The sequence below is a fragment of the Lutzomyia longipalpis genome, chromosome 1 (genome assembly GCF_024334085.1).
Source record: "Lutzomyia longipalpis isolate SR_M1_2022 chromosome 1, ASM2433408v1".
In the NCBI taxonomy this organism is placed as follows: domain Eukaryota; kingdom Metazoa; phylum Arthropoda; class Insecta; order Diptera; family Psychodidae; genus Lutzomyia; species Lutzomyia longipalpis.
Genome location: NC_074707.1, coordinates 38,740,772 through 38,765,057, shown reverse-complemented (window position 1 = coordinate 38,765,057; position 24,286 = coordinate 38,740,772). Strand labels below are relative to the sequence as shown.

General features: G+C 36.0%; 1 protein-coding gene across 1 annotated transcript in view; it reads right to left on the bottom strand.

The window, feature by feature from the left end:
* Positions 1 to 12,278: 12,278 nt before the first annotated feature.
* LOC129787231 (protein hedgehog) overlaps positions 12,279 to 24,286 on the bottom strand; it is a 28,424-nt gene continuing 16,416 nt past the window's right edge. Inside the window, exons 2-3 of the mRNA XM_055822636.1 lie at positions 22,470 to 22,731; positions 12,279 to 13,451 (exon numbers count right to left, since the gene is read on the bottom strand). Of these exons, the coding sequence (XP_055678611.1) occupies positions 12,808 to 13,451; positions 22,470 to 22,731 (906 nt within the window). The 3' untranslated portion in view covers positions 12,279 to 12,807. The remainder of the gene's footprint in view (positions 13,452 to 22,469; positions 22,732 to 24,286) is intronic.

Below are 24,286 nucleotides of genomic sequence, written 5' to 3'. Positions count from 1 at the left end.
GCTGGAGATGTGCGTCAGCTCAGCCATGTTGACGCTATCCCGATGTGGCATTGAGAGGCTCCTCTTGCTGCGGTAGCTTGGCGAGGAGGTGTCTGGTTCACAGCAGAGCTGCCTGAAGACGCAAATGTAGCACGCCAGTAGGGATGTCATGAGGATTGTGCCGATGATCACGGTGATCACGAGGAGGACATTCACTTCGCCCTCTGCAGCCATTGCTGCTGATTCCGAGGCGCTGTCTAGTCCACGAGTTTGAATCTGCAGAGGAAGGAAAATTTAGAATTTAGTTTCTTTATCTTCCTTTCAATCTTTTTAATTAATTTGAATTTAAGTTTTCTAACGGTAAGATTTGCAAAGGATAGTTGGGACTATTGTATGATAGGAATAAGGCTCTTGTTCCGTCGTTCTTTAAAAAATGAAAATATCGCAAGGAAATTCCTATACTTTCTGGGAGGATATTAAGGATTTTACAGACCTCTTTTGTCTTAATTCAGTCTGATTAAAAAGAAAAACTTTTTCCGGAACTGTCGGCACTATTTGTGCATCTTCATGGAATTGACCTCTGAGGAAGGCGGCAGAAGTTACATCGAAAGCTTAGGTAAAAATTGTTTTAATTATGCTAGATTAAAACACAAGAAATCTCTCGGAAGAAGTTCTATTTGTGCTTGAAAAATTCTTTGTGAAAATATTCAAGAAAAAAGTTCCCATCAATATTTCCCAAATAAACACCCCTTGGTCCGAATCCTTTCAATCTTACTTTCATTAATTTTTGGATAACTCGTGGCTAAATTTAAAAAGTTAATTAGTTGAATTTGAAGCCCTTAAAAATTATTTACAAACTTTGAAAACAAATCAAATTAATTTCTTGCTGGCAGAAGAATGTAATATGTATGCTGCGGTTTATGAGCTTAATTAGAGATTATAAGCTTTACTATCTCCTAGGAAACTTTACAAATTAATGTTACAACCCACTGGAGCTTTTTCAACTCCATCGTCATCCTGAATAGGACTCACATCTGTGCAGAGGGATGAATAGGAAAGCTATGGAATTGAATTCGTCAAAATATGGTTACATCGCAACTTTGCTCTTGAATTTGGATCAAATTCGCGCTTTTATTACGCTTTTGTGTGCATCCCCCATGAATAAGACGAAGTTAACATGAATTCATGCAAAAGATGTCCTCGAAATTATTTTTATAGCTCAACCACTCATCGTGCTATTTCATCATATCTGTGGGTGCTCTGAATTGGGGTTCCTCGTCAAAAAATCACCCCACTTATGGTCCATAAGTGGGGTGACATACCCAACCAACCCCCATTTTCAATCCCTCTGGGTTCTCTGAGAGACATTTTTACGATGCCCACATTTCATTTACCTCACATTCTTTTGTGTTATTTTAAAATTGGAATTATTTATTCAGAGACATTCCATCCCAGAAAGCTCAATTAAGCTTAAATTGTTTAAATTCACTTAAGAAAGCGCAAACTCTGAGCAAGTTCAGCAACTTTAAAATGCATGAAAAAGAACGCTTAATAGTAGCTGCAATGGAATGGAAATTATGTCGCGCGATAGTGCTTAAGCTGTTCAGGAGCTTTTTTGCAAATATATACAAGTCGCACTTTACAGTACATAGAACCGATGAATTTCCATGTGAATGAATTTTGTATTGTAGAGGATTATTGACACACCGAGCACGTCATGAAGATTAGATATGCAAAGCAATTGTCGGTAGTTCTGTACGAATTTCAATAGGAATTTTGCAAATACCAGTGGAGAGCTCGTGAAAAGCTACTATTCATTTGTTAACAAATTTACACATAATCAACTAGATTTTTCTGTTTGAATTTCTTGTGATTTAATCTAAATAAAAAGGCAAAATTCTTATAAAATAAATTGGACTGACATTGTTGATATTTTTATGAAGAACGTTAACTTTTTACCCCTTATGAGTACCTACAAAAATTTAAATAAAAAGTTCTATTTTAACAATATTTATTAAATTATTTTTTTCTCTTGGAAGAGTTTTTTTTTACAAAGAAAAGTTTTCTCATAACGTTCAAAGAATAGTTTTTATCCTGGTTTTTATGAAAAAAGAACCAATATTTCGATGTTTTAATCTTTCATATTAGTCCTGACAGGGTTAATAACTCAGGGAAAAGATATAAATATTCAATAAAAAATCATATTTACATTGAGCTAACTTTCAATTAATTTTTTGCACTCTTAACAATTTTTATTCATCACACAATGGCAGCATTTATTAACATGTTTTTTCGCAAGAATTTAATTTTTTACAACACCTGAAAATCCATGGTAGACTGTATAAAATATAATTGGGAACACAATGTGTAATGTATCAGTCTTCAACGATCATTTTTACAACCACATCATCCAACAAACACACATTATGTTACTTTTTTTGAGCAATAAAAAAGAGTTCCTGGGAGCGGAAAAAACTGTCGCATGTGGTGCTAAAATTTCCCGCGATAAACCTTATGTTAAAAGCTCGAAAACCACCGCGTGTTATTGAATTTATTTTTCAGTGAATTTTAAGCGTTCTGCTTTTTTTTTCGTTGAGAGGTGTAAAAAGCTTCTAAATGCTCCTGAATGTAAATATGTGACTTTTATGAGCTTTTTAGGGGTTGAAATGTACAATTTACATCTTCAAATACAAAAGCTCCGAAAGAATCGCAGTTGAGGAAGATTAATGGATTCTGCTGAATGAGTTGGGTTAATCCCTTAACTAGTTTATTGTTTGGTTAAAGCACGTGTAGGGCCCTTCTTGGCATCTTAATTATCCTTTAAATGAAGGATTTGGGTTAAGGGAAATTATTTGAATTAACGTTCATTTTTGTAGAGATTCTTAAATAAAAATCTTCCCCACACATCTGTTGCGGAGTTGCAAAAAAATTTCATACCCCAATAAAATTGTAATGTTTATTCCGTGAAATATGCTTCTTGGAGGAAATTTTCATCATATTTTCAAGGTCCCTGTTAAAAATATGAAAATGCCTTAAAGTCGCAAAACGAGGAACGTGGCGCATCTTGTATGTTTATAATAAGAGATTTCTTTCCCTCCCGCCCAAAAAACATCAAAGAACCAAAAATACACGCAAAGAGAAAAATAAATATAATAAAGCAAAGAAAATCAAAAAGGGATTACCCAGAGGAGAAAAAAAAATGAAACAGAATTATGCAAAACTCCTCCCAATAATTTACTCAAGCATGTCAATTTTGAGATTTTTTCCTCTCATTTATTCATGGATGATTTGTTGGCTCAAATATAAGTCAATCAGTTTCTCAATATCCTCCTTTTAATCTCTGAAACTCTCAATACTGTGTTAAACAGTCAATTGGGAACTTGAGAAGGGATTTTGGCTGCGAGAGAGAACCTTCTTCAACACTTTTTATTCGTAAAACAAAAATTACATTTTCAGCAATAAAGAAAAATTTGTCTGTCAGCACAATGAAATCTCATGGGAATTCACAGCACAAACTAGACCAAGAACAAGACAAACCCTCAATGACGTAAATTTAATTTAGATGTTAGCAGAAGTTATGTATTCCCCTTCAAAATAATATTGTGAAGCTGAAAGAACCCTTTTCTATATCGTTCCATGGAATTAAGAATTACTATTTTTTTAGGCAGATGCGTGCTATTTTGGCTTCGCAGTATATTAGCTTCGGGGTTGACCAAAGTGGTAGGTCTTATAAATAAACAGATGATATTAAATATGCAGGAAATGTTCTTAAGGAGGATACGAAGGGACTAAAATAAATAAAATAAACCGAAATGAATGGAAAAGTTCGAGGACTTTGAATGAATTATTCTTCAATCAAAATACATACATTGAGAAAAGCTTACAAGGAGCTTTTTCTGTAAAGGAAGCTTCAATTTTTTTGCTTTTTTCTGCGGATATTTATATCTCTTTGTTTTTGACTACAGAAATGAAACAAAGGATGCGATGGAGACGCCGGGTAGTTATTGAACATTTCTATTTTTCTTTGTAAATAAATGATGCTTCAGTCAAAATATGTTGTATTATGTAAATGTATATTGAGAAAAGCTTAAAAGGAGCTTTACCTTCGAAAATGACGCAGAAGCTTCAATTTCTTTTGCTTTGTGTTAGGGAAATAACTTCAGGACTTGTGAAAGAAACAGAGAATGCAATGGAGACGCCTGGTCTTCATTGTTTGTTGTTAAAAACTTTGAAACAAAAGTATTAAAATAATTTCCTTCATTCCGTGGCTTCTAATCAATTTAAGTTTTGATTAATTTGAATTGATAAATATCCCCCTAAAAGTTCTAAAGTTTATTTGCACATAAATTTCCACACACCCACACACGTACTATGTGCTGATTAAAATTTGATTGCTCTTAAATTTCCCACACTGATACTAAATTAAAATAAATTGAGCGTTAATAGGGACTAGCTGCGTTAAATTTTGTATGAGCTACGAAATTGCAATCGAACAAATATTTCATTTCATGCACCAATATATTCGTTAATTTCCTGAATTTTATTAATTCATATAGGGAATGAAATGTATTACATTGTATTTCCTGCGATATCTGTTTCCGTTTAAATCCAGGTATTATTTTCATCGCAAAAATACGAATTAGTTCGACGTGAAAAAAGCCCCAGATCAAATCAATTCGACTGTGAATGTGATAAAATATTACTTGGGGGTAGTTAACCCCGTACACATTACAACCCAACGTACCGTCTATGTACGAGGAATTTTCAGACGTACAAAGATTATTGTCTCGGAGGGGCTTGGGAAGGAGATTACAAAGCGCTTATACAGAAAATTCTTCATGAAGTGAAAATCCTTTCCCGCCTTTCAATGCGAAACGTGTACAATTTTTTTCCACCCCCACCTTTGCAGAGAAAATATGAATTTATACATTATTTCAGCAAAAAAAGGGTGTTTATTGAGGGGCGGGGTACATCAGATTAAGCTTGGGACGTGATGTCTCATGCTACCTCAAAATTCGATTCCCGCAGGCAAAATCCAAAGCACGTAGAGTTGGAGTGATTTTGTTGAGATGTGGAAGAAAAATTGGGGTTGTGAAGGACTTAAGTGGCTCAATCTGAGCCTCATTATTGGGCTTTTCTCCTTTGTACCTTTAGTCCCTTAAAACCCCGGGAGCTTTCAGATTTTATCGTCGACGAATTAATTAAAAGGAGCAATTTTTTGGAGGAAAAGCAAAGGATTTCCCCGTCCTGACTTGGCAAAAAATTTGGAGTTGAAGGGTTTTAATTTTTTTTTCTTCAGACGGTGAAAATATGTTATTAAATTATTAATGTTACTTTAATACTTATATGCATAAAAATGAGAAAGCATTCTGTCAAGTCCTATAACTTCTCATATGATTTATCGAAAAGCAACATCATCTAAAATTCCAACTTTTTCCATGATATCCCAAATCCATTTATGCATTGTGTTGACTGAATTCGATTACTTTGGGGAAAAATCCTCTTTCTCCCTTTGTTTCGACCCCTCCCGCGCCCCATGTGCCCCGATATCTTCCCTCAGCTATGAATGGGAGTGCTAAAAAAGTGAGATGATAAAAAAGGAGAGTGCAAATTGTATATGTAGCATAAAAGATTGGCGGGAAAGCCATTATGTTTATGGATAAAAAAGGACGGAATGGCAACATCATCGTATCTCACACCTCAAACCCGCATTCCTTACCCAATTTTACGGGTTAAAATTGTTTTGAAATGTCCTTTAATTGCCTCAACCGGTGGTGGGTTAATACAGAAATTGCGTGAAATAATATATTTTATATCATTTACCAACACAGCTACACCAAAGAAAAGAATTCCAAGAATTCCCTTTTTGAGAAATAAATTTCTTCTCCCCTGAGGAATCTTTCATTGTCACACAATTTACTAACTCTGAGTGCTTTGTGCGTCAAAGTTCTCCCTCTTCTGAATTTTTTCCTCGATGTTTTTTTTTCAGGTCTCTTACAGGAACAGAAGAAAATTTATTTATGGTTTCACGTACAAGAAAAAAAACTTTGTATAATTTCTGCAAAAGAATCCGAAATATGCAAAAAAAATTCTTTGATCGTTTGCCTGGAAAAAAAAGGTCATTTTGGTAATTTTATTATAGCATCTTATAATCCACCCCCGAAAATTCTTTCGCAATTAATCGTGAAAGAGATTTTTCTAAAAATGCTACCGGAAAAATTCAATTTTAATTCACATCACAAAGAAAAATATCGAGAGCTTTGCTCTTTGTCCGATATAAATAGCATTGGGGCAATGTAAGATAAATATTTGGATGAGATTAACTTTAATGAAAAACCAATTACGGATCTTGCGTGCGATAAAGAGAGACAGAATTTTAGGGGGTGGATGATTAATTAATTGGAGTGAAATAGATGGCAAAATTTTGCAACTGAAATTTATTAAAGGCTTTAAGAAAAAAAAGATAGGATAGCAAAGAATAGGAATGGATTGCGGAAGCTCACTATTTATAGGAGCTTTGTTCCTAAAAGTTTAGGAAAAAAATAAATTCAAAGAATGAGTAAAATTTTGAAAATTAAGCCATGTCCGCGATGTCCTTAAAACTCAATATATAATACTTACAAACAATCTCATTTAAATTAATAGTTTGGCTGTTCAAAAATTATATTTTAAGAGTCTCTTTATTTTTAAAATAATTAAAATAAAAAAAAAAACAATTTTTAATTTCTTAAACTTTGTCCAAGCCCAAAATTCTACCAATTATCTGCCCCTTCCTAAATGAGCTGCAAAGAAAAATTCTAACTTCGTACCACCTAACATTTGGACTTTTGTAAATAATGAATGGGGAGACATCGAGTGTTTTCTTATGTATACATTTTGAGAAAGTAATTCTCAAAAGCAACTTCTCATGAAATTACCATCAATGAATCTATTTTTAGATGACTCATCCAACTCCAAGTACGATTAATTTTCTTTGGCGCATTTTTCTGAGGGGACCATCCGGCAAATTTCCCCTCAGTAGTCGACATTAGTCGCAAAAATTAGGTGCGAATATTCTTTTGAGAGAAATTTTCAAACATTTGAACCATAATTTGCCTTGCGGGGTATCCTTGACCTACGAAAGCATCTGAATATCAGGACATCTGTGTCAAATTTCCCAACCACTTCCACTGCGAGGGGGAGGGGGGAGGAAAAGAAGGGTGAGAAATGAAAATTCATTGGGTGATGACGAGTGGTAGCGGAAACCCACTTCATTACCATCTACAGCGCTCTTGTCCTAATTATTTAGTCAATGAGGGGTGGCATTTGAAAGTGAAAGCATGTGATTGTTGGTACAGCTTTCATTTTAGGGGATATTCCAGATGGATCTGCTGTGAGATTAATGATATCCTGGCGTCAATATTATGCCATCACAGCATAGCAATATAATGGAAATGTTCCACAGATGTTTGCTCTTCTCGTGCGCGTAAACAGCCTTCGCTTGCCCAATTTCCCTCGCGGAAGGGGTGCTACGAACGGGAATCCGGCAGGTGTCAGCCACAGGAGCTTCCGAACGGTAGAATGGGGCTTGAAGCCCACTTCAGCTCAGCTTCAGCAGCATCTGTGCTACTGGCAGGAGCTTTACCAATTATTTCAACAAATTCCTCCCCCCATTTACGTGTGCAACATCCAAGCGGAAACACATTTTGTACAATACAAAAAAAAATGCGCAACATAAAACATACAAAATGTTTACATAAGAAGCATTCCTTGTTCTCCGTGCTATATTTGCAGCAACAATTAGCTTCTTAATTGGTAGTTTAAATTGAAAGTAAAACAAAGTAAATCAACACAATTTAATGTACTTCAAAATGCAATTTACACTATATTTACGTGAATTGTTGGTAATAAATAAACAAATAAATAAGATCAAAGTTGAGATCGGAGAACAAGTGAAAACTTTCTAGATAAAATTTGAGATTTTTCAGATATGGAAAATTTTCTTGAGGATACATTGATGAAAATTTAAGACAGAACATTTGTTTTTCAAAGAATAATTAATATAGACATCTAAGTCTGTGAAAGCAAAATGAGAATATTTGGATTTTGCAAAAGAAAATCAAAATATTCAGCAAATAAACATTTTTTTTTTAGTTTTTAGTCATGAAAAGAGATAGATTAAGGAGAAAAAGCCTAATATGTACTAAACTGAAGCTTAAAAGGTACTTTCAAGCCTAAAAAGTATTAAATTCAAGCCTGAAAAGTACAAAATTCAAGCTTAAGAAAATACTAAATTTGATTTGAAAAATTCAGTTCTTAGATTTTTTTATTCTAAATAGGCTAAGATTGAGATCTCCTTAACCCTTAAATAAAAAGTATAAATTTCATGCCTAAAAATCCTAAATAAGAGTTTCATAAGTACTAATAGCTAAAGAGCTTTCAATAAGTACAAAGCCCAGAGAAAAGCTTTATTTTACCTTGAAGATCCTGCTAAGAATATTTGAGATAAAACCACGAAAAATGAAATTTCCCCAAGAAAATCAATTCTCTATTATTAAGTTTTTCATCAATAAAATCTAAATCTATAATCATATCAATAAAATCAATTTAATCAACTCTGACATCACAGTTCAACGCGTTAATGAATTTTTGCATCCACCCACTTCCTTTGAGACATTAAAGTCTCGTGATTGAATTGAGAAAAAGCGGAATTGGCAACTGACGAGACGACAAAATATACCGCAAACAGCTTAAAGCTCTCGAAAAGTTACATGTGGTGCACTTCCCGCACTTTAATTGTTCCCCCGGGGAGCTTTTATCGGTGTCCAACTGAGAGATTTTCCATCTGCAATTGCTACAATATCCTTTCTAAATGTCTTAATTGCCCCTAATGCACGACCTAGTTAGAATAGCTTGTGAAGCCATTCTGAAAGAGTTGCTGCAATTTATTGCTTCTGGGCATCACACATAAAATGTCCATGCATGGTGAGGGTTGAAATGCAATAAAATCTACTATATGGAAATATGCTGAGAGAGATATAAAACTCGCATATTATGAGATGATGTATGAGCTTTTTTTCCTCAGCATACTTTATTGCAAGCTCTACGCGTTTTTTTTGTGTTTTGATTCACGCACATTTCTGGAAGGGGGAGAACAGGGTGAAAAGAGCAGCGTGGAATTACCTGTGCTTCCCCCTCTGATGGGTGGTGGTTTTTGGTGGGTGCGAATGAATAGGGAAGGAAAATAGAGAGTCAAAAAGATAAAAGGAACAAAAGTTTAAGGGGGAGCTTTTGAAGGGTTCAAATAGCGAAAATTGGGCAAAGAAAATATTTACTTGATTCGTATGTTTGCCAAAGAATTCTAAGAAGGGGCTGGCCCGCAAAATTACTTTTTCTTCATCACCATCCTGTTGAATGCGCACTCCTTTCTTTATTAGGTTCTTTTATGATTGATTCCCACCACGCAGATTCATCATCACTGAATTGTATCTCTTTGGTCCGGGGATGGAGATCTCTTTCACGTAATCACTCACACAGTACACGAAAATACATTTAATGATGCGACGAGGAAAAACCAACGATAAAAGGGCGCACTTTTTGTGATATTATCCACCGGGAAAAACCTTTTCAATTCGAGAGGAAAAAAATGTTCTAAAACGCGCTTGAATGTTGCAGAGTGCAAAAATTTCTGCCACAGCTTCCAAGTCTTGTGAACGTATGCGGTTGGAAAATAGAATTTTCAAACAGCAACCAGATTCATCGGGAAAATCACGCATGCGTCCACGCATCGTATTTGGTGGGAAAAGAGAAATAAAATTTGCTAAATTCCATGAAAAAAAAAGCAGCATTTCAAATATTTTTATAGCATCCTTTAGTGCTATAAACAACTGACCAGTCGAATGAAGTAAAAACTATATGAAATTCCTCGTTAAAAAAATAGCAAATAAAGTTAAGTAAAAGTAATTGAGAATTTCGCACAAACCCACGCAGAAACATACTGAATCCATAAAGATAATCTCAAGCACGTGCTAATATTGCAAAAATACTAAATGAATACTAAAGGAAAGAAAAAACATTAATTAAATAGCATGTGGTTTAATGCAAATCATCACCACATGAATTCTATGATAATTTGATGGAATACTCTATTTTCTCATGCACACCCACACCCCTTCTCTCTTCAAATAAACGTGCAGAATCACCTAATTTTATATCGTTTACCAATGGATTACATACTTCCCATCCCCAGCATTCTACTGATACGCTTCGTGCTCTATCCTCGACTGCAGTTGGATTTGCTGTATAAATACGCGGATTTAATAAATTCCTGCAGATTTTCCCAACATTATTCAGAGCACCCGATTGCCTCCCAAGCACCCCTTATGCAAAATATTGGCCATTATATATATGAATATTGCAACAAACCAAACCCTTTTAAAAACTTTTAGTTTAGGTGGAAATTTAATCTGCCATTTGTAATTCAATAAATTTCAGTGGAAAAAATGTGCAATCGATTACGCAAATGACAGCAATTTAATTAGGAAGATAAAAGGAGATAAAATGTAATTGAATAACTATTGCGCGGTGGAGGCGCCGAGTGGAAAGAAAATTGAGAGGAGATGGAGGCGCCTGGTTTTGTGTCTCAGCTAGAATATTTATGTTGTATAACAGTTCAATGAGAGCTTTATTCGCTTTGTTGAAGTTCTTTGGTTTTGTTTACTGATTGATTAATTCAAACTATCTAATTTATAAATTACGAGGTAAATTGTCGCTTCGCTCCAATTTACCTCGCCCCGCTTCGCGGGGATTTGTTGCGCTTCGCGCAAATTTTATAGGAAAAAAATTGTGATGGTTTGATTGAGACCACTTATCAATCCCAAAAGAAAAAATTTGCAAAGAGAAGAAATCATTTTCATACAACATTTCAGGCGCCAAATTCAAAAATTTGCAAAAACTGCATGAAATCTCTATGGGGGCTACCTGAAGGGGGGCTTTGGGGGGAAGATGAATACGGCCATCTGAAACCGCCTGTTATAAGGGGCCTCTGTACCAAATTTCATCGCGATCGGATAAACGGTGTGGATTTGTATAGAAAAGTCGGAACGACGTTCACCAACAAACAGACCTTTCTTTATTATATAGATGGGAAGCTCTCATCGAACGAAAAAGAAAAAAAATTGCAAAGAGAAGAAATCATTTTCATACAACATTTCAGGCGCCAAATTCAAAAATTTGCAAAAACTGCATGAAATCTCTATGGGGGCTACCTGAAGGGGGGCTTTGGGGGGAAAATGAATACGGCCATCTGAAACGGCCTGTTATAAGGAGCCTCTGTACCAAATTTCATCGCGATCGGACAAACGGTGTGGATTTGTATAGAAAAGTCGGAACGACGTTCACCAACAAACAGACCTTTCTTTATTATATAGATGGGAAGCTCTCATCGAAGGAAAAAGAAAAAATTTGCAAAGAGAATGCAATCATTTTCATACAACATTTCAGGCGCCAAATTCAAAAATTTGCAAAAACTGCATGTAATCTCTATGGGGGCTACCTGAAGGGGGGCTTTGGGGGGAAAATGAATACGGCCATCTGAAACCGCCTGTTATAAGGAGCCTCTGTACCAAATTTCATCGCTATCGGATAAACGGTGTGGATTTGTATAGAAAAGTCGGAACGACGATTACCAACAAACAGGCCTTTCTTTATTATATAGATAAGGGCCGTTAGCTTTAATTTCCCAGGTTAAATAAATTTTTTTAAGTATAATATTTGCTCACATTAATAATTATTTAGCTAAAAAGCTTAAAGCTTTTCTTTAACTTTTTCTAAACTTTACTCAATTTTTCATTTTTATAGGCTAAATTTAACATTAATTGCACTACAAATCTTCTAAATTTATAGGTTTTTGCCAAATTCCTTCATTATGTAGCACAAACAACCTTTAAGGAAGAATCCAGCAGGTGAAATTATAGTAAAACAGTTAAAACTATTTTTAGAACTTACTGAAATCAATTAAAACGTTTTTGGCGGAAAATTCAGATTTTAAAATTATTCGGTTTTTGTCCTTTATTAACTGATCCTGTAAGTCTTTATAAAGGTTCTTTTGAGCCTTAAGATATTCAGGAACTACCAAAACATAATCCTTCAACGATTGTGACTAACATAGCAAAACAAAAGTTACGAAGTTTATTTTTCCTCACAAATCTCTGAAATCCTTCATAAAATGAATTGAAATAAAAAAAAAATAAAAATAAAACCATTTTTCAATTTAATTTATTTACAACATCTTTATTACGTTCTTACGACAATCTCCTCTCTTTTGCATTATACCTCCATGTTTGGACAGTTTTTTATTTTTACATTTATTAGAAAAACATTAAATATTTAAATATGTCTTCTCTTTCTCTCTAGCAGTGGTATTTCTTTTTTTTAATTAATTAAAAATCGACTATTCTCTCCTTTTCATTTCGAATAATTTTCCTAAATTTTATGACGTCGTATTTACAGATGTAACCTTACGCGTGTTTATAATCTTGTTTTGTTTTTTTTTTGTATAATATAAAATAAAGAGTGATAAATTACATAAATTTAATTACACAGAAGAAAATCTATATCACCTTTTGTTTATGATTTCATTAAAATGTCCATCAAACTCGTCACTGGCCGGCGTGAGAATTGCATAAATTATTTTAAAACTTGTTAAAAAGTATCGTCTTTTTGCCCTTTTACACTTGAGTCATTCAGACACACAGAATGTGATTTATTGTCTCTCTTGGTGGTTTTTTCCTTGTTTTCTTTGAAGCATTTTGGTGAGCCGAAGAGACATAGCTATGCGCGTACGAAGCCTCAGTGATGGAGCAATTTGGCGGGAAGCACGTAGTCCTTGATGGCATAGAGAGCTTTCGCGTACCAATGGATGCCATTTTGGCGCGACGCTTCTGGCACTTTTGTGGCACTGAACCACCTGCTGATGGTCGTGGCAGCACGCACAGGAAGGAAGCTCCAGTGGGCCACTGACTGACTTTCGACTAGAGCGTAGCACGAAGCTGCTACGGAGTCTACGATGACTGTGCCGTGTCGCGTGAGTGGTGCAAAGACCCCTCGAGACACGGCCACGGAAACTCGAAGTACTCGTCGCGGTACCAGCGTCGTACCATTCACGGCAACGAGTAGCAGGTCCCCCTCCTCAATGCTGTCAGCAAAGACAAAACTCCTCGAACCCACGCTATCTACGCTCATCAGGAGATGGCTGGGGGTGACTGAGAGGTGGGTGTTGCCATCTGCCTCAATGTGCACGAATTGCCGCTCTTCGTCGGCATTTCGGTCAAGAAACAGCATAACTTCACTGAAAGCAGGTCGACCGTCCTCATCTATGCTCAGGACACGTTCGCCTATCCTCAGATCAGATAGTCTGCGTCGTTCTCCGGACTCCGTGACTACTGTGCTGGATGCTGTAAAGCAGCCTGAAGTGTAGGATGCCTGCGATGAGTCTGAAAAAGAATAAAATATTTTATTGAAATAATATCAATGATTTTTAAAAAATATATTTTTTGTAAAACTAATTTTAATTAAAAGAATTAAATATTAAAATTATTTTTAAGAAATAAAGTGTGGGTACACATTTCCTTACTTTAATGATCAATTTTAGGTAGGATCTATCGTTTAGGTTTATACAAATTTTATTCTCAGAAAGATGATAATTTGACTAAATTCTTTGCTTATTTTCTCAATTTTTATTCTTAAATTTATTTCAGTTTTTTAGAACGTTTAGAACGAACAAAAGCAGTGAAATGAAAATTAAAATTATCTTCTTTGACCGTAAAATAACCTAATCCAGGTATAATCAGGAATTTTTTGTACTCCTTATTCTTCTTCTTCATAATTAATTTCCTGGAATCTAGCTTAAAATTAATTATTAAAAAGAAAATTCAAATTAAAATGAAATAATAAAACGCGAGCAAAACATTATATGAATTTTACATTATTTTTCTTGAAATCTCATCCCTAAATCTATTCTTTGTATACCACGTACTACCCCTAATTAGGTCCAAGAGCGTCCTCAAACTCCACAGAAATTCCGAATTGAAACAGATAAGATTCTGTGATATTTATCTCACAACAACAACAACAACAAAATCTAATGATTTTTCCTTAAAAGGAAGAATCAATTTATGAGCACAATTAGTAAATGGATTCGTGATTGATGTTCCCATTGTTCTCAGTCAGTTTCCTCGGCAAAGGAATCCTCCTGAGAGACCAAAGAGAAAATGTATATACCTTGAAATTCTCAAAATACTTGCATTAGGAAGACAATTCGTATATAAACCCAAATTATGTCCCCATTTTCTGGCTGAAAAAAAGTTAAAGAAGAATTTGAGTTGAGAAGATATTTAACTCCAGCCTCCAAAAGCTTGATGGGGCTCGTGCGATAATTTTATTGTCAGCATGGTGCAAGGAAATTGGTATATATCTGTAATTGATATTACTTTTGTGACTAGCACAAATGAAATGAAAATGTTTATTAGATGCCCTCTCCATTCACGTCTTCGCCAAGCATTCCGTCCATCCACTTTGTGTTGACCGTGTCTGCGGTGAGACGAAGAAGTCCAAGAGAGGTGATTTAATTAAATGATAATTAAATGTGAGGAGAAACGTGAGCAGAGGCAATAATGCGAAGAGAGCGCAAAAGAACAGGATGGACACCGAAAATTTCAGGGTTTCGCGATGGGGTCCATTGATGGTTCTCTCGCCAACCACTGGAGTGTGCGTGAAAACAGCCAAAATCACTTAGAGATCGCCTGTGGCATTCATAATGATAGGAGGTAACATAATTCTCGTTTGAATTTTCGCACCAAATCAGCAAAGTCTCGCCGAGTTGCGAATTGTTGTGGCCAAAAGAGAGCGAGAAAGAGACAGGCATGGGTCGAAGAGTGAGAGTGGAAAATGTATTTTGGAAATTCGATCACATCGGTATATATATACACAAAATACCTGGTAATTGTATCGCCCAGCAGGGAGATGCATTTCCCAACCAAAACTTCCCAGAGGAATGTCTGTGGTTTCCTGTCCGCGTTTTTTCTTTTTCGCTGTTTTTTTTTGTTACTCGTGCACCCAGCATCACCACCGCCCTTCCGCCCATGGGAAGATCACACTGCGACCCCGCAGGCCCACCACGAGGAATTTGCACACCTTTCCCCGTCCATTGCGAAACCGACAACTCGTGCAATCGTGCTATAGGGGAGCAAAAAGACGTGCGGATTCGGCTCCATGGAAAATTAAAGATCACCTTCACGCTTTCGCATGATGATCGAGCACCACACACACGCGATACTGAGATTCAGGGAATTAACAAGGTTCTCGTTAGCATTGCACTACCTGGGATCTTCCATCGCACACATATGGGCCCTTTTGCAGGGGTAGGACGACGATATGATGCAAAATGCATTGTAGAGGCAGAAAATGCAGAATATCACGTACTTTTGATGAATTTCAATGGGATCTATAAAATGGAAGGTTTTCGATGTCTTGAGATTAAACCTGCTACGTCTGTTGCAGATTAACCACGTGCTACCATCTCTGGGGATTTTGATTGGTTGCAACAACGCTCAGAATTAGGGAATAAAATATTATCTTTCTTTGAAAATCTTATGTTGATTTGCGAAACGTTTAAGAATACTTTTGATTGTTTTGCAAACTCTGAGAGGTTTCAGGAATCTGAGATTTATTCGAGAAAAGCGTAAAAATTCTAACGAACCTTTCAGAAACTCTTAAAAGTTTCGGAATTGTTCCTCTGGCTCCATAACATATTCATTTCATCAATTTTATCATGTTTACAGGTCAGTTTCTTTTTAAATCCTTCTTTGCATGAATGAACAAAAAAGAAATAATTCCGAAAGCCAAGAAGTCTAATCCACTCTTAAGGAATCAGGAATGAAGCTACCAATATTTAGCAAATACTCTGCTGTGACTCCTCCTGAGCCTGATTTGTATCTCGCAGCTGAGGTCCATGGAATTCGGATCCTTTGACGAACGGCGCGGTCTTTTTGCCAAATTTCCATCTCCGGGTGGTTTGCCGCGCCATTCTTCGGCCCACCATGTTGCCTCATTGTCCCTAAAACAGGACCAAGAAAAAGGCGGCACAAGTCAAGTTTGCACAAACCTTGGTCCAGATGAAAGGGAATCACAATTAACTTTTTTTCCTCTTCCTTTTTTTCTCTTGAAGCTTAAAAAAGGATTTTGAGGGAAAATTGCTCTGAATATCTCAGGGGTTTCTTGCTATATATATCTTCCTCGTTAGTGGAACGAGGGTTGGGTATTTTTGTTCATTTTCTGGATGAATTGTGAACCATTCAGGGGGCTTTGTTGCATTTTTGCCTTCGTTGTCTTGCGATGCAACGAGAAAGATTCCTGATCCGCCATTTCATGCCTCCCGCCCAGGGAATTCGTGTGGTGGAAAGAAGAAGGGAACTTCTCTCTTACGGAATGGAATAAAAATGGCCGAGGAAGAAATAAAATTTATAATACCTGTTTAAATTCCACTATACATAGCAATGGATCTCCACCATATAGCCCATGTGTGGTGCCTTTTAACATTTCTTTTCCTCCTCGGGGCCGCTTTTGCCTTGGCCAAATGAATTCCATTTGTTTAGATGATCGTACTTAGGTAAGAGATCATCAGTGATCTCCATGCCCTTGCTCGAGTCCTTCGCTCCCATCGTTCCCTCCCCCTTGAGAGCCTCATCTCTCGCACCCAAATACTCAGTGTGCATAACTTTTTAACCTGCGCGACTGCGGAGTGCGAGCAAACTAATGGCCAGAATCACAAAATGATGGCCGCGCTGGGGCAACAAAATGAAGAGCAACAGCCGTCCGATGGAGCAGCTCATAAAATGCTTGAATATTAAATACTCCGACCATATGTAATTCATTAACTCAATTGGTTCAGGCTATCTCTCCGCGAGGTGTCTCGTTTTTGTTCCTTCCCAACCAATCCCATATGTAGGGGAGAGGTGTGCGCGCACTCTGCCAATTGTCGAAGATCACTGATCTCCGAAGCGTGTTGCGATCGCATAAATTCACATGGCGGGAATACCTATCAAATTTTCTCGTTCAATTCCAGAATAAATTTCAATTTATCTGCATTTATTTCGATTGCACTCGCTTGCCGTTTTTATCACCCCATCCTCGGGCGGTGTTGTGCACATTTTCGGTGGCGTGGACAAAAAGATCATTCGCAAACATCACTCTTTTGGTGCTTTAACATGACATTGGAATTTGGCTTCTTCGACTTCTTTGTCTGCGCGTGCAAATTAATTTGGAGGGAAACCACAAATTGATTTCTCTCCTTCCTCATGCTGAATATGTATCTTTTACCCCTTTTGCCCTTCACAAAATGATGTCTCTGGGTTGTCCAGGAGGTTTCTGTTTAACTTTTTCTTTTGATTTTTGAAAGATTTCTTTATTATTTGGTCAATTTTTAAAATTAATTCTCTCACAGATGTGTGAAAAGCTTTCAGGAAGCCAAAAGCTCTCTTGAAATTTTCTTTGTAAATTTAAAGGGTGATTGAAGTGAAATTGAATGGAAATTGCATTTTTTGTAGATTGAAATTATTTAAATACTAAATTAATTATTTAAATATTCAGAAAGCTTTTCTGCTTACTGCGAGCTTTTCCTTTAACAACTAAATAAAAAAGTTGTTTGAACAAAAAGTTGAATAATTAAATTAAATAAAAATTAAACTAAATTTTTAATTTATGCAAATACAACAAAATATTAAAAGAAATAATTACCATTTTTGCCTAAGTAAAAGAAAAGAAAACATTTCAAAGCGCCAGATGAAAGCTTCGAATTTTCTCAGTTTGTGGAAAACTTTATATGGCAAAAATGTCAATTAAAATGCAAAAACTCAGCCTTATTTCCTTCTTCCTTTTTATAAAAATGCATTCCTTCAACTTGATTTCTGCTTTGAGGAAATTCTGTTTGTACGAACCATTAAAAGTTTCATGCAAATAAACATTTCCTTTCCACAAAGAATAAAGTTTTCCCCCCCATTAAGCCAACAAACTTTCCGACAAACTCCGCGAAATCAAATAATTCCCAGAGGCAACTCCTTGTGTATTAGCGAGAGTCTCACACACAAAATACCCATCAGTACTGAAAGCAATAAAGGAGATTGAAGGAAGGTGGTAAAAAGCCTCGTGAGTTTCTCAATTGAGGTGGATGCTAAAAAAAAGACAGATAAAAAGTGAAAAAATTGCCGGCAATTTGACGCGAAGACCCATTTAATAATTCTCCGTGTGGGCCTCATGTGAGATGCTCAGGTGAGACATCGAGAAACAATGGGGGCTGTGGTGCCGTGCAAATGATCGCTACAGCTGAAGGGGTTATAATTAAATGAGTCAAGTTAACTTTTCAATTTGCTGGATTAGACTCGAGGATGAATGGTAGAGTGGGATCATCTGCAGGTGAGATTACTCGAGACACTAAATGATCTCACACAGCGAAGAAAATTGACAAGTCCCTCATAAAGTGTTGAGGAAATCGTGTTTAAATACCAAACTGAGGGATTTTCTTCATAAAAATATTTCATTTCATATTTTTTGGATTCGCTTCTGTTTTCGTTGAATTTTGTGGGGCAAATAAACTTTAAGGCATTAAATTTTTAAGACGAATATTTAATTTATTGGGAAGTGCTTTTAAAAAAGAAATGAAACGTTTCTTAGAGATTTAAATTCTTAGTTTATGATTAAAATTCTCAAGAAATTCATTTTGGAGCAGAAAATTCCTTTTCTTTTAATTTCAGAGACGTTATCTTTCCTCTTAGTTTTGATCCAGAAACAATCTCCCGCACTTTGTCTAATAATTTATGGAGTTTAGTTTCTTTTTCAGTCTTTTTCCTGCCGATGCTGGCTGTGACCACAAGAGATATTGGCGAAAGAGGCGGCACATTGCAAAAGAGCCATCCCATTCTTTGAGACCTTTTTTATGCAATTCTTCTTACCTTTCTTCCACGTCTTTGTTTATTATCTCTCACAGAGGTCAAAGATAAATACATTGTGAACTATGAAATTCCCTCTTGAGCTCTGTTTTATTTATTTTCTCTCCTTTTTTCCGACCATCTTTTTGCTCATTTTTTTACCTTCCCCGACTATGTATACATATGTGCAGCAGTCTCTGTCGGAATCCTTGGGTGGAGTGTTAAAAAGCAATACATGGGAAAGATGTTTGAGGGAAAAGAAGAAGAACTCCACGTCATAAATTTATTAAAAACTCCTAAAAACAAACATGGAAATGCGGCAACAAAGAGGAAGGGCTTTTTGCGATGATTTTTTGGACGTTTTCTTCAGTGTGATTTAGCATGGGGGTTTTCTGGGTGAGAAGAAACATATGAGATGGGTTGAGAATATATAATTAGGATTATCCTTTAGCTAAAACTTTTAGCGAAGAATTCCTTGGAAGGTGTTTTTTGGCTTTAAGAAATCCAATTGCAAAAGGATTGAAGATGCTCATTTCATGTCAATCCTAAAGCTTGTTTGCTGTCTTTTTTGCCTTTCTTTACTTTTTCTGTGGAGAGGGGAAAGGAATCTCTTTGATCTGTTATTGTTGAGTTATTCAAAAGTCGACAAAAAAGCGCAAAGAACTGTGGGAAATATTGGACAACATGAAGAAACTTTCTCAAAGGAATTTCACAATTTTTAGAAATTAGGTGAAGTTTTGGGATTATTTTGGACGGTTTTTAAGTAAAAACTCTTTGGGTAAGAAAAGGATTAAAGGAGACTGGAATTAGTTTAAAAAATAAAGAAAGATTGTACATTGAACACTAAATTTTCCCCAGTCCTACCTGTCTCTTTCACTCCATTCAAACAAATAAAATTAGAGCGAAAAATTCATAATAATTTAGAGCTTTGCGGAAAATCGTTTAGTTAAAGTTTATCACCTCTTTGTCCATAAATTTTTGCATATCTTTGAGGTAAGATTGCAGCAGTCTACAGTCGTGAGATAGTTTAAGATGTTTGAAAGTGAAAAATATTATTCAAATCTCCATCTCTTAACAGGTACAATAGCACCCATTAAAAGCACCCCGAAGCATCCACTGCGCTCTTTAGAACGTAGAGGAAAAAAAAGAAGATCCCAAAGAGATGTTGTGGTGTGGAATGCCCATGGGTTGGGTGTTTGAGGGCGAGTGCGAGAGTGTCCACCATCTGATTCCCCTGGGATGCTGGGCCAAAGAGAAAAAGACAAGAAGACGCAACCAACAGAAACTGGTTTCCCATCCACAGACGATGGACCTTCTCCCCGCAGCCGATCTTTTATTACCTTTTCTTTTTTCTTATTTATCTACTTTTGCATTAAACACGAGCTCGGTGTGTATCGAATCTCGCGCACACCGGGGGGATTCACATATAGTGTGTGCCTCTCTTTTGAAATTTAGACGGAGAACAAGGTGGAAGATGATGGAAAAAAAAGTATGGAGGAAGAAATGTTCTTGTACTTTTTCCCACCCTGGCCTGGTCGTGCTCCGAGGCGGAGGACAAATTGGACGTGCTAAATTTGCATGTGAGTAGCGTTCTTTGGCGATTGTGTGGAAGAATGCGCGATTTTGGTGGCCTCGCACTGTCAGGAGGATCAACTTCTTACATATATACCATTTAACTAATGATGTCATATTAATCGCCTTCGTCTTGTTAAATCGTTAAATTCCTCACCGTGAAAACGCACTTCATCATTAATAACAGCTAAGAGAAGTGGAGGAACAACCGAAAGCTTCAGTTAGCAGTTAAAGCTCTCCGAAGCGGAGTTTTGAGAATTTTTGTATCTTCTTTATGTGAATTTGTGTAAAATCGAATTAAGTTCCAACGGTTTTCGTTTTAGGTTCGATTTTGATTAAAATCTTCGTAAATAAAATGCATATAAAACTGATATTTGTGCTTGGATGTCTTCGAATTTCTTTTCAAATTTTTATCAAAATCAGAATTTTTAAACTAGCTAAATAGATATCTATGTGATTTTTTTTTAATTTAATTTTTTTAAATAATATTTTGAAGATAATTTTTTGAATTAGAAAAGTGTTTTTAACTGTTATTTGATTTTTATGAAAATCGTTTAATCTGATATTGAATAATTGACATCTACTTCTATAATTTGGAATTTTTTGTAATTAACTATTGGCTATTTTGTAATTAACTATTGGCTAATTAAATATCGGTTTTGATATTTTAGTTTCAGCAATCCGATTTTGATAACTTTCATTTTATTTTTCAACTTTTTCATTGTTTTGTCGTTATATTCTCACTCATTACATTAATACTCATGTATATTTGATGTACTGGGGGGGGGTGGGAAATCCTTGATGAGATGAATAAACATATATCTATCTATCTATTTTATTTCTTCAAGACTTTCTCTTAAAAAAATAACAAATAATCTTTAAATTCTAAATAAATTTTTATTAATTTAAGGTCAGAATTTTTCATAACCAGGTACGAAAAATATAGGGCCTCAAGTCCTAACAAATCCGAAGGAAATGTGTAGGGGAGGACGGGGTAATTTGGCCACTTTGGCGGTTTTTGGGATATATCAAGCAAGTTTGGTAGTATGAAGAAAACCAAATAGCTCTATTTTGTAGGAAATTTTCCGGCCTACAACTTCCCCATATAACACTTTTCTCTATCTCGATGAGAAATGGGTGAATTTTCCATTTTCCTGGACCCTTAGCTTAGTGTCCAAATTACCCCGAGCACGGGTAATTTGGACACTATGGTGCACAAATTATTAAACATGAAAATTTTTGGACAATAAAAAAATTTTATTTTTTCGATTTTCTTTTTGGAAGATAGGATATTTATCTAAGATTCATTTCCAGTAATTTGCCAGATAAAAATATTTAACAGAGCCTCAAACTTTAACATTTTCTGAACCATAAACGAGCATAAACTCAAAAAGGCCATTTTTCAAATTATCCTAAATTTCTTTTTCTAGCTTAAATCTTTTGTCGTACTTTGCTTACAATCTTTAAGAAAACATTAAAAGGCACAACCACAATGTATATCTTAAATGTGCATCGGAAAATGTGCCGGAAAAACTCAAGTGGCCAAATTACCCCACTCCAATTTTCCAGATAAAACCATTTCCACAGGAAAATCTGTTTGAGATATCGGAAAATGGATGTCACTATCGTGTTTATGATGGATCAATGACCCTTAATGGCTTAAAAGTTAATTTTTAAGTGTTAAAAATTTTTCGAAAATGACGAATTTCCAAAATGCCAAAAGCACTTGAAAATGTGAAAAAATGATTTTTCTTAAACAAAAGAAAATCCAATGATCGGATTTTCCTCAAACTTGGTACGATTGATTATCTCTATGGGGAGTATAAACTGTGGAGAAATGGATTTTCTATCATTTACCATACTTTAGATATTCCCATTAATGACTTTGCCAAAGTGGCCAAATTACCCCGTCTTCCCCTACTCTAAAAATTAAGGAAAACACAAATTTCAACAACTCACCTGACTTTACAGAACAATGAATGTAGCCTCGACTCTCGTAGAAGACCCAGTCAAACCCCGCTTCCACAGCTAATCGTGCCAGCATGCCGTACTTGCTCTTATCCTTATCGGACGTCGTGATGTCCACAGCCCTGCCCTCGTAGTGCAGCGATTCGTGACCATGAAGTCGCTCCTCGGCCCATGCCTCGGTCACTCTCAGTTTTACTCCTGGCCACTGATTCATCACAGACCACGCCAAGGTGTTGAGTTTCTCCTTGCAGCGCTGCAAATGGGAGCAAAGGGAAAACACATTGCAGAATTAATGCCATGCCGCTATCATGGGGAATCGCGACTGTGTTGGAATGTGATGTATCACATCATTGAACACTCTGTGCCATGTTCATCTCCGGGCACTTTTATCACATTGTCACTCGGCAAAGAGCTGCGGTGACCAATGGAGGTGAAAAAGAGCTCTTCAATTATGTCTGAATTGAGACGGTAAAGTGGCTGGGTAATTGCATAATTGCCCTGCCCGGATTCAATTGATCCGCGAGGATGTGCGGTGCGCGGAGAGGAGCACGCCATCGCTTGAACGCAAAACTCATTATGAATAATTTAAAGTGGTAAGCGATAATTATGATTATTACAATTTTAACACAACATCTTCCTCTTCTATCAATTTGCTGCGTGCTTAAACACCATTTCATGCCATTTACGGGCAATCTACGACTCCTCGCGCATAGGGGCTTGCGATCACGGCATGTTATCACCATTCACCCAAGTAATTTGCCATTGCACCACAGGATTCCACACACGGAGGTGCAGGAGAGGCCATCAAGAGGGAAGATTTGTGGATTGTTTGAGAGTTTTGATATCTTTTGCATTGAAGTTTCGGTGAGGATTTTATTTATTTTTTTAATTTGAAAAAAATCTTTTAAAATTAATTATGAAAGATTATTAGTTATTTCAAAATTGTATTTTATTTCTTTCTTACTGGTAAAATATTTAACTATAAGATTATGATTATTTACTAACTTAAAGATTCAGTGGAGACGCCTAGTACTACCCGGCGTCTCTACTTTGTTTAAACAAGAGATAAAATCAACGCTAAAATCGTCTGTTTTCACATTTTGAAACTATTTGTTTTGTTCGTATCAAAAGCAAAGCTTTAAGGCTTTCGCTAATTTATTTAATGAAAATTCAGGCAAAAATTGAACATTTCGTGGTTCATTTTGCAAAGAAGCTGCAGATTTAATGTGAAAAACTAGCATTCCGTTCTTTCAATTAAACTTCCATAGCGACGTTTGGATTTCTTTCAAGATTCCGTCAAACCTTGCATTATTACATTGTAGCCCTTTTCAGAACCTTTTTCAATTTAATTAAATCAAGATTATTGCTGATTAAATCAGAGATTTATCGTTGATCGAGATATGATTAAGATAATGATTGTTTGCTCTTTCTTAAGATCATTCTTCAATTTTTCCCACAGATGACAATCTCATTAAATTTGATCCATTTAAAGAGGAAAATTCTGCACAACTAAACCATGAGATGGGTCTTAAAATGGTAAGCCTAGAGAGACCTTAGAGGAGAACTTTGAGAATTCTTGTGACTCTGTCGGTGATTTGGCTGTACAAAAGAAACCACATTGTTGTGACAGATGTCGACAATTCTTCCCCATTGATCAGTGATCTTGTCTATTGGTGGATATTTCACGATGATTGATGGGCAATGTTGCTCCCATTGTTGCAGCTATGGGGATGATCTTTCATCGTGTTCTCATCATGATGGTTTATTTGAATCAAACGGCGAAAAAACGCCATATCAGCTCCACCTTC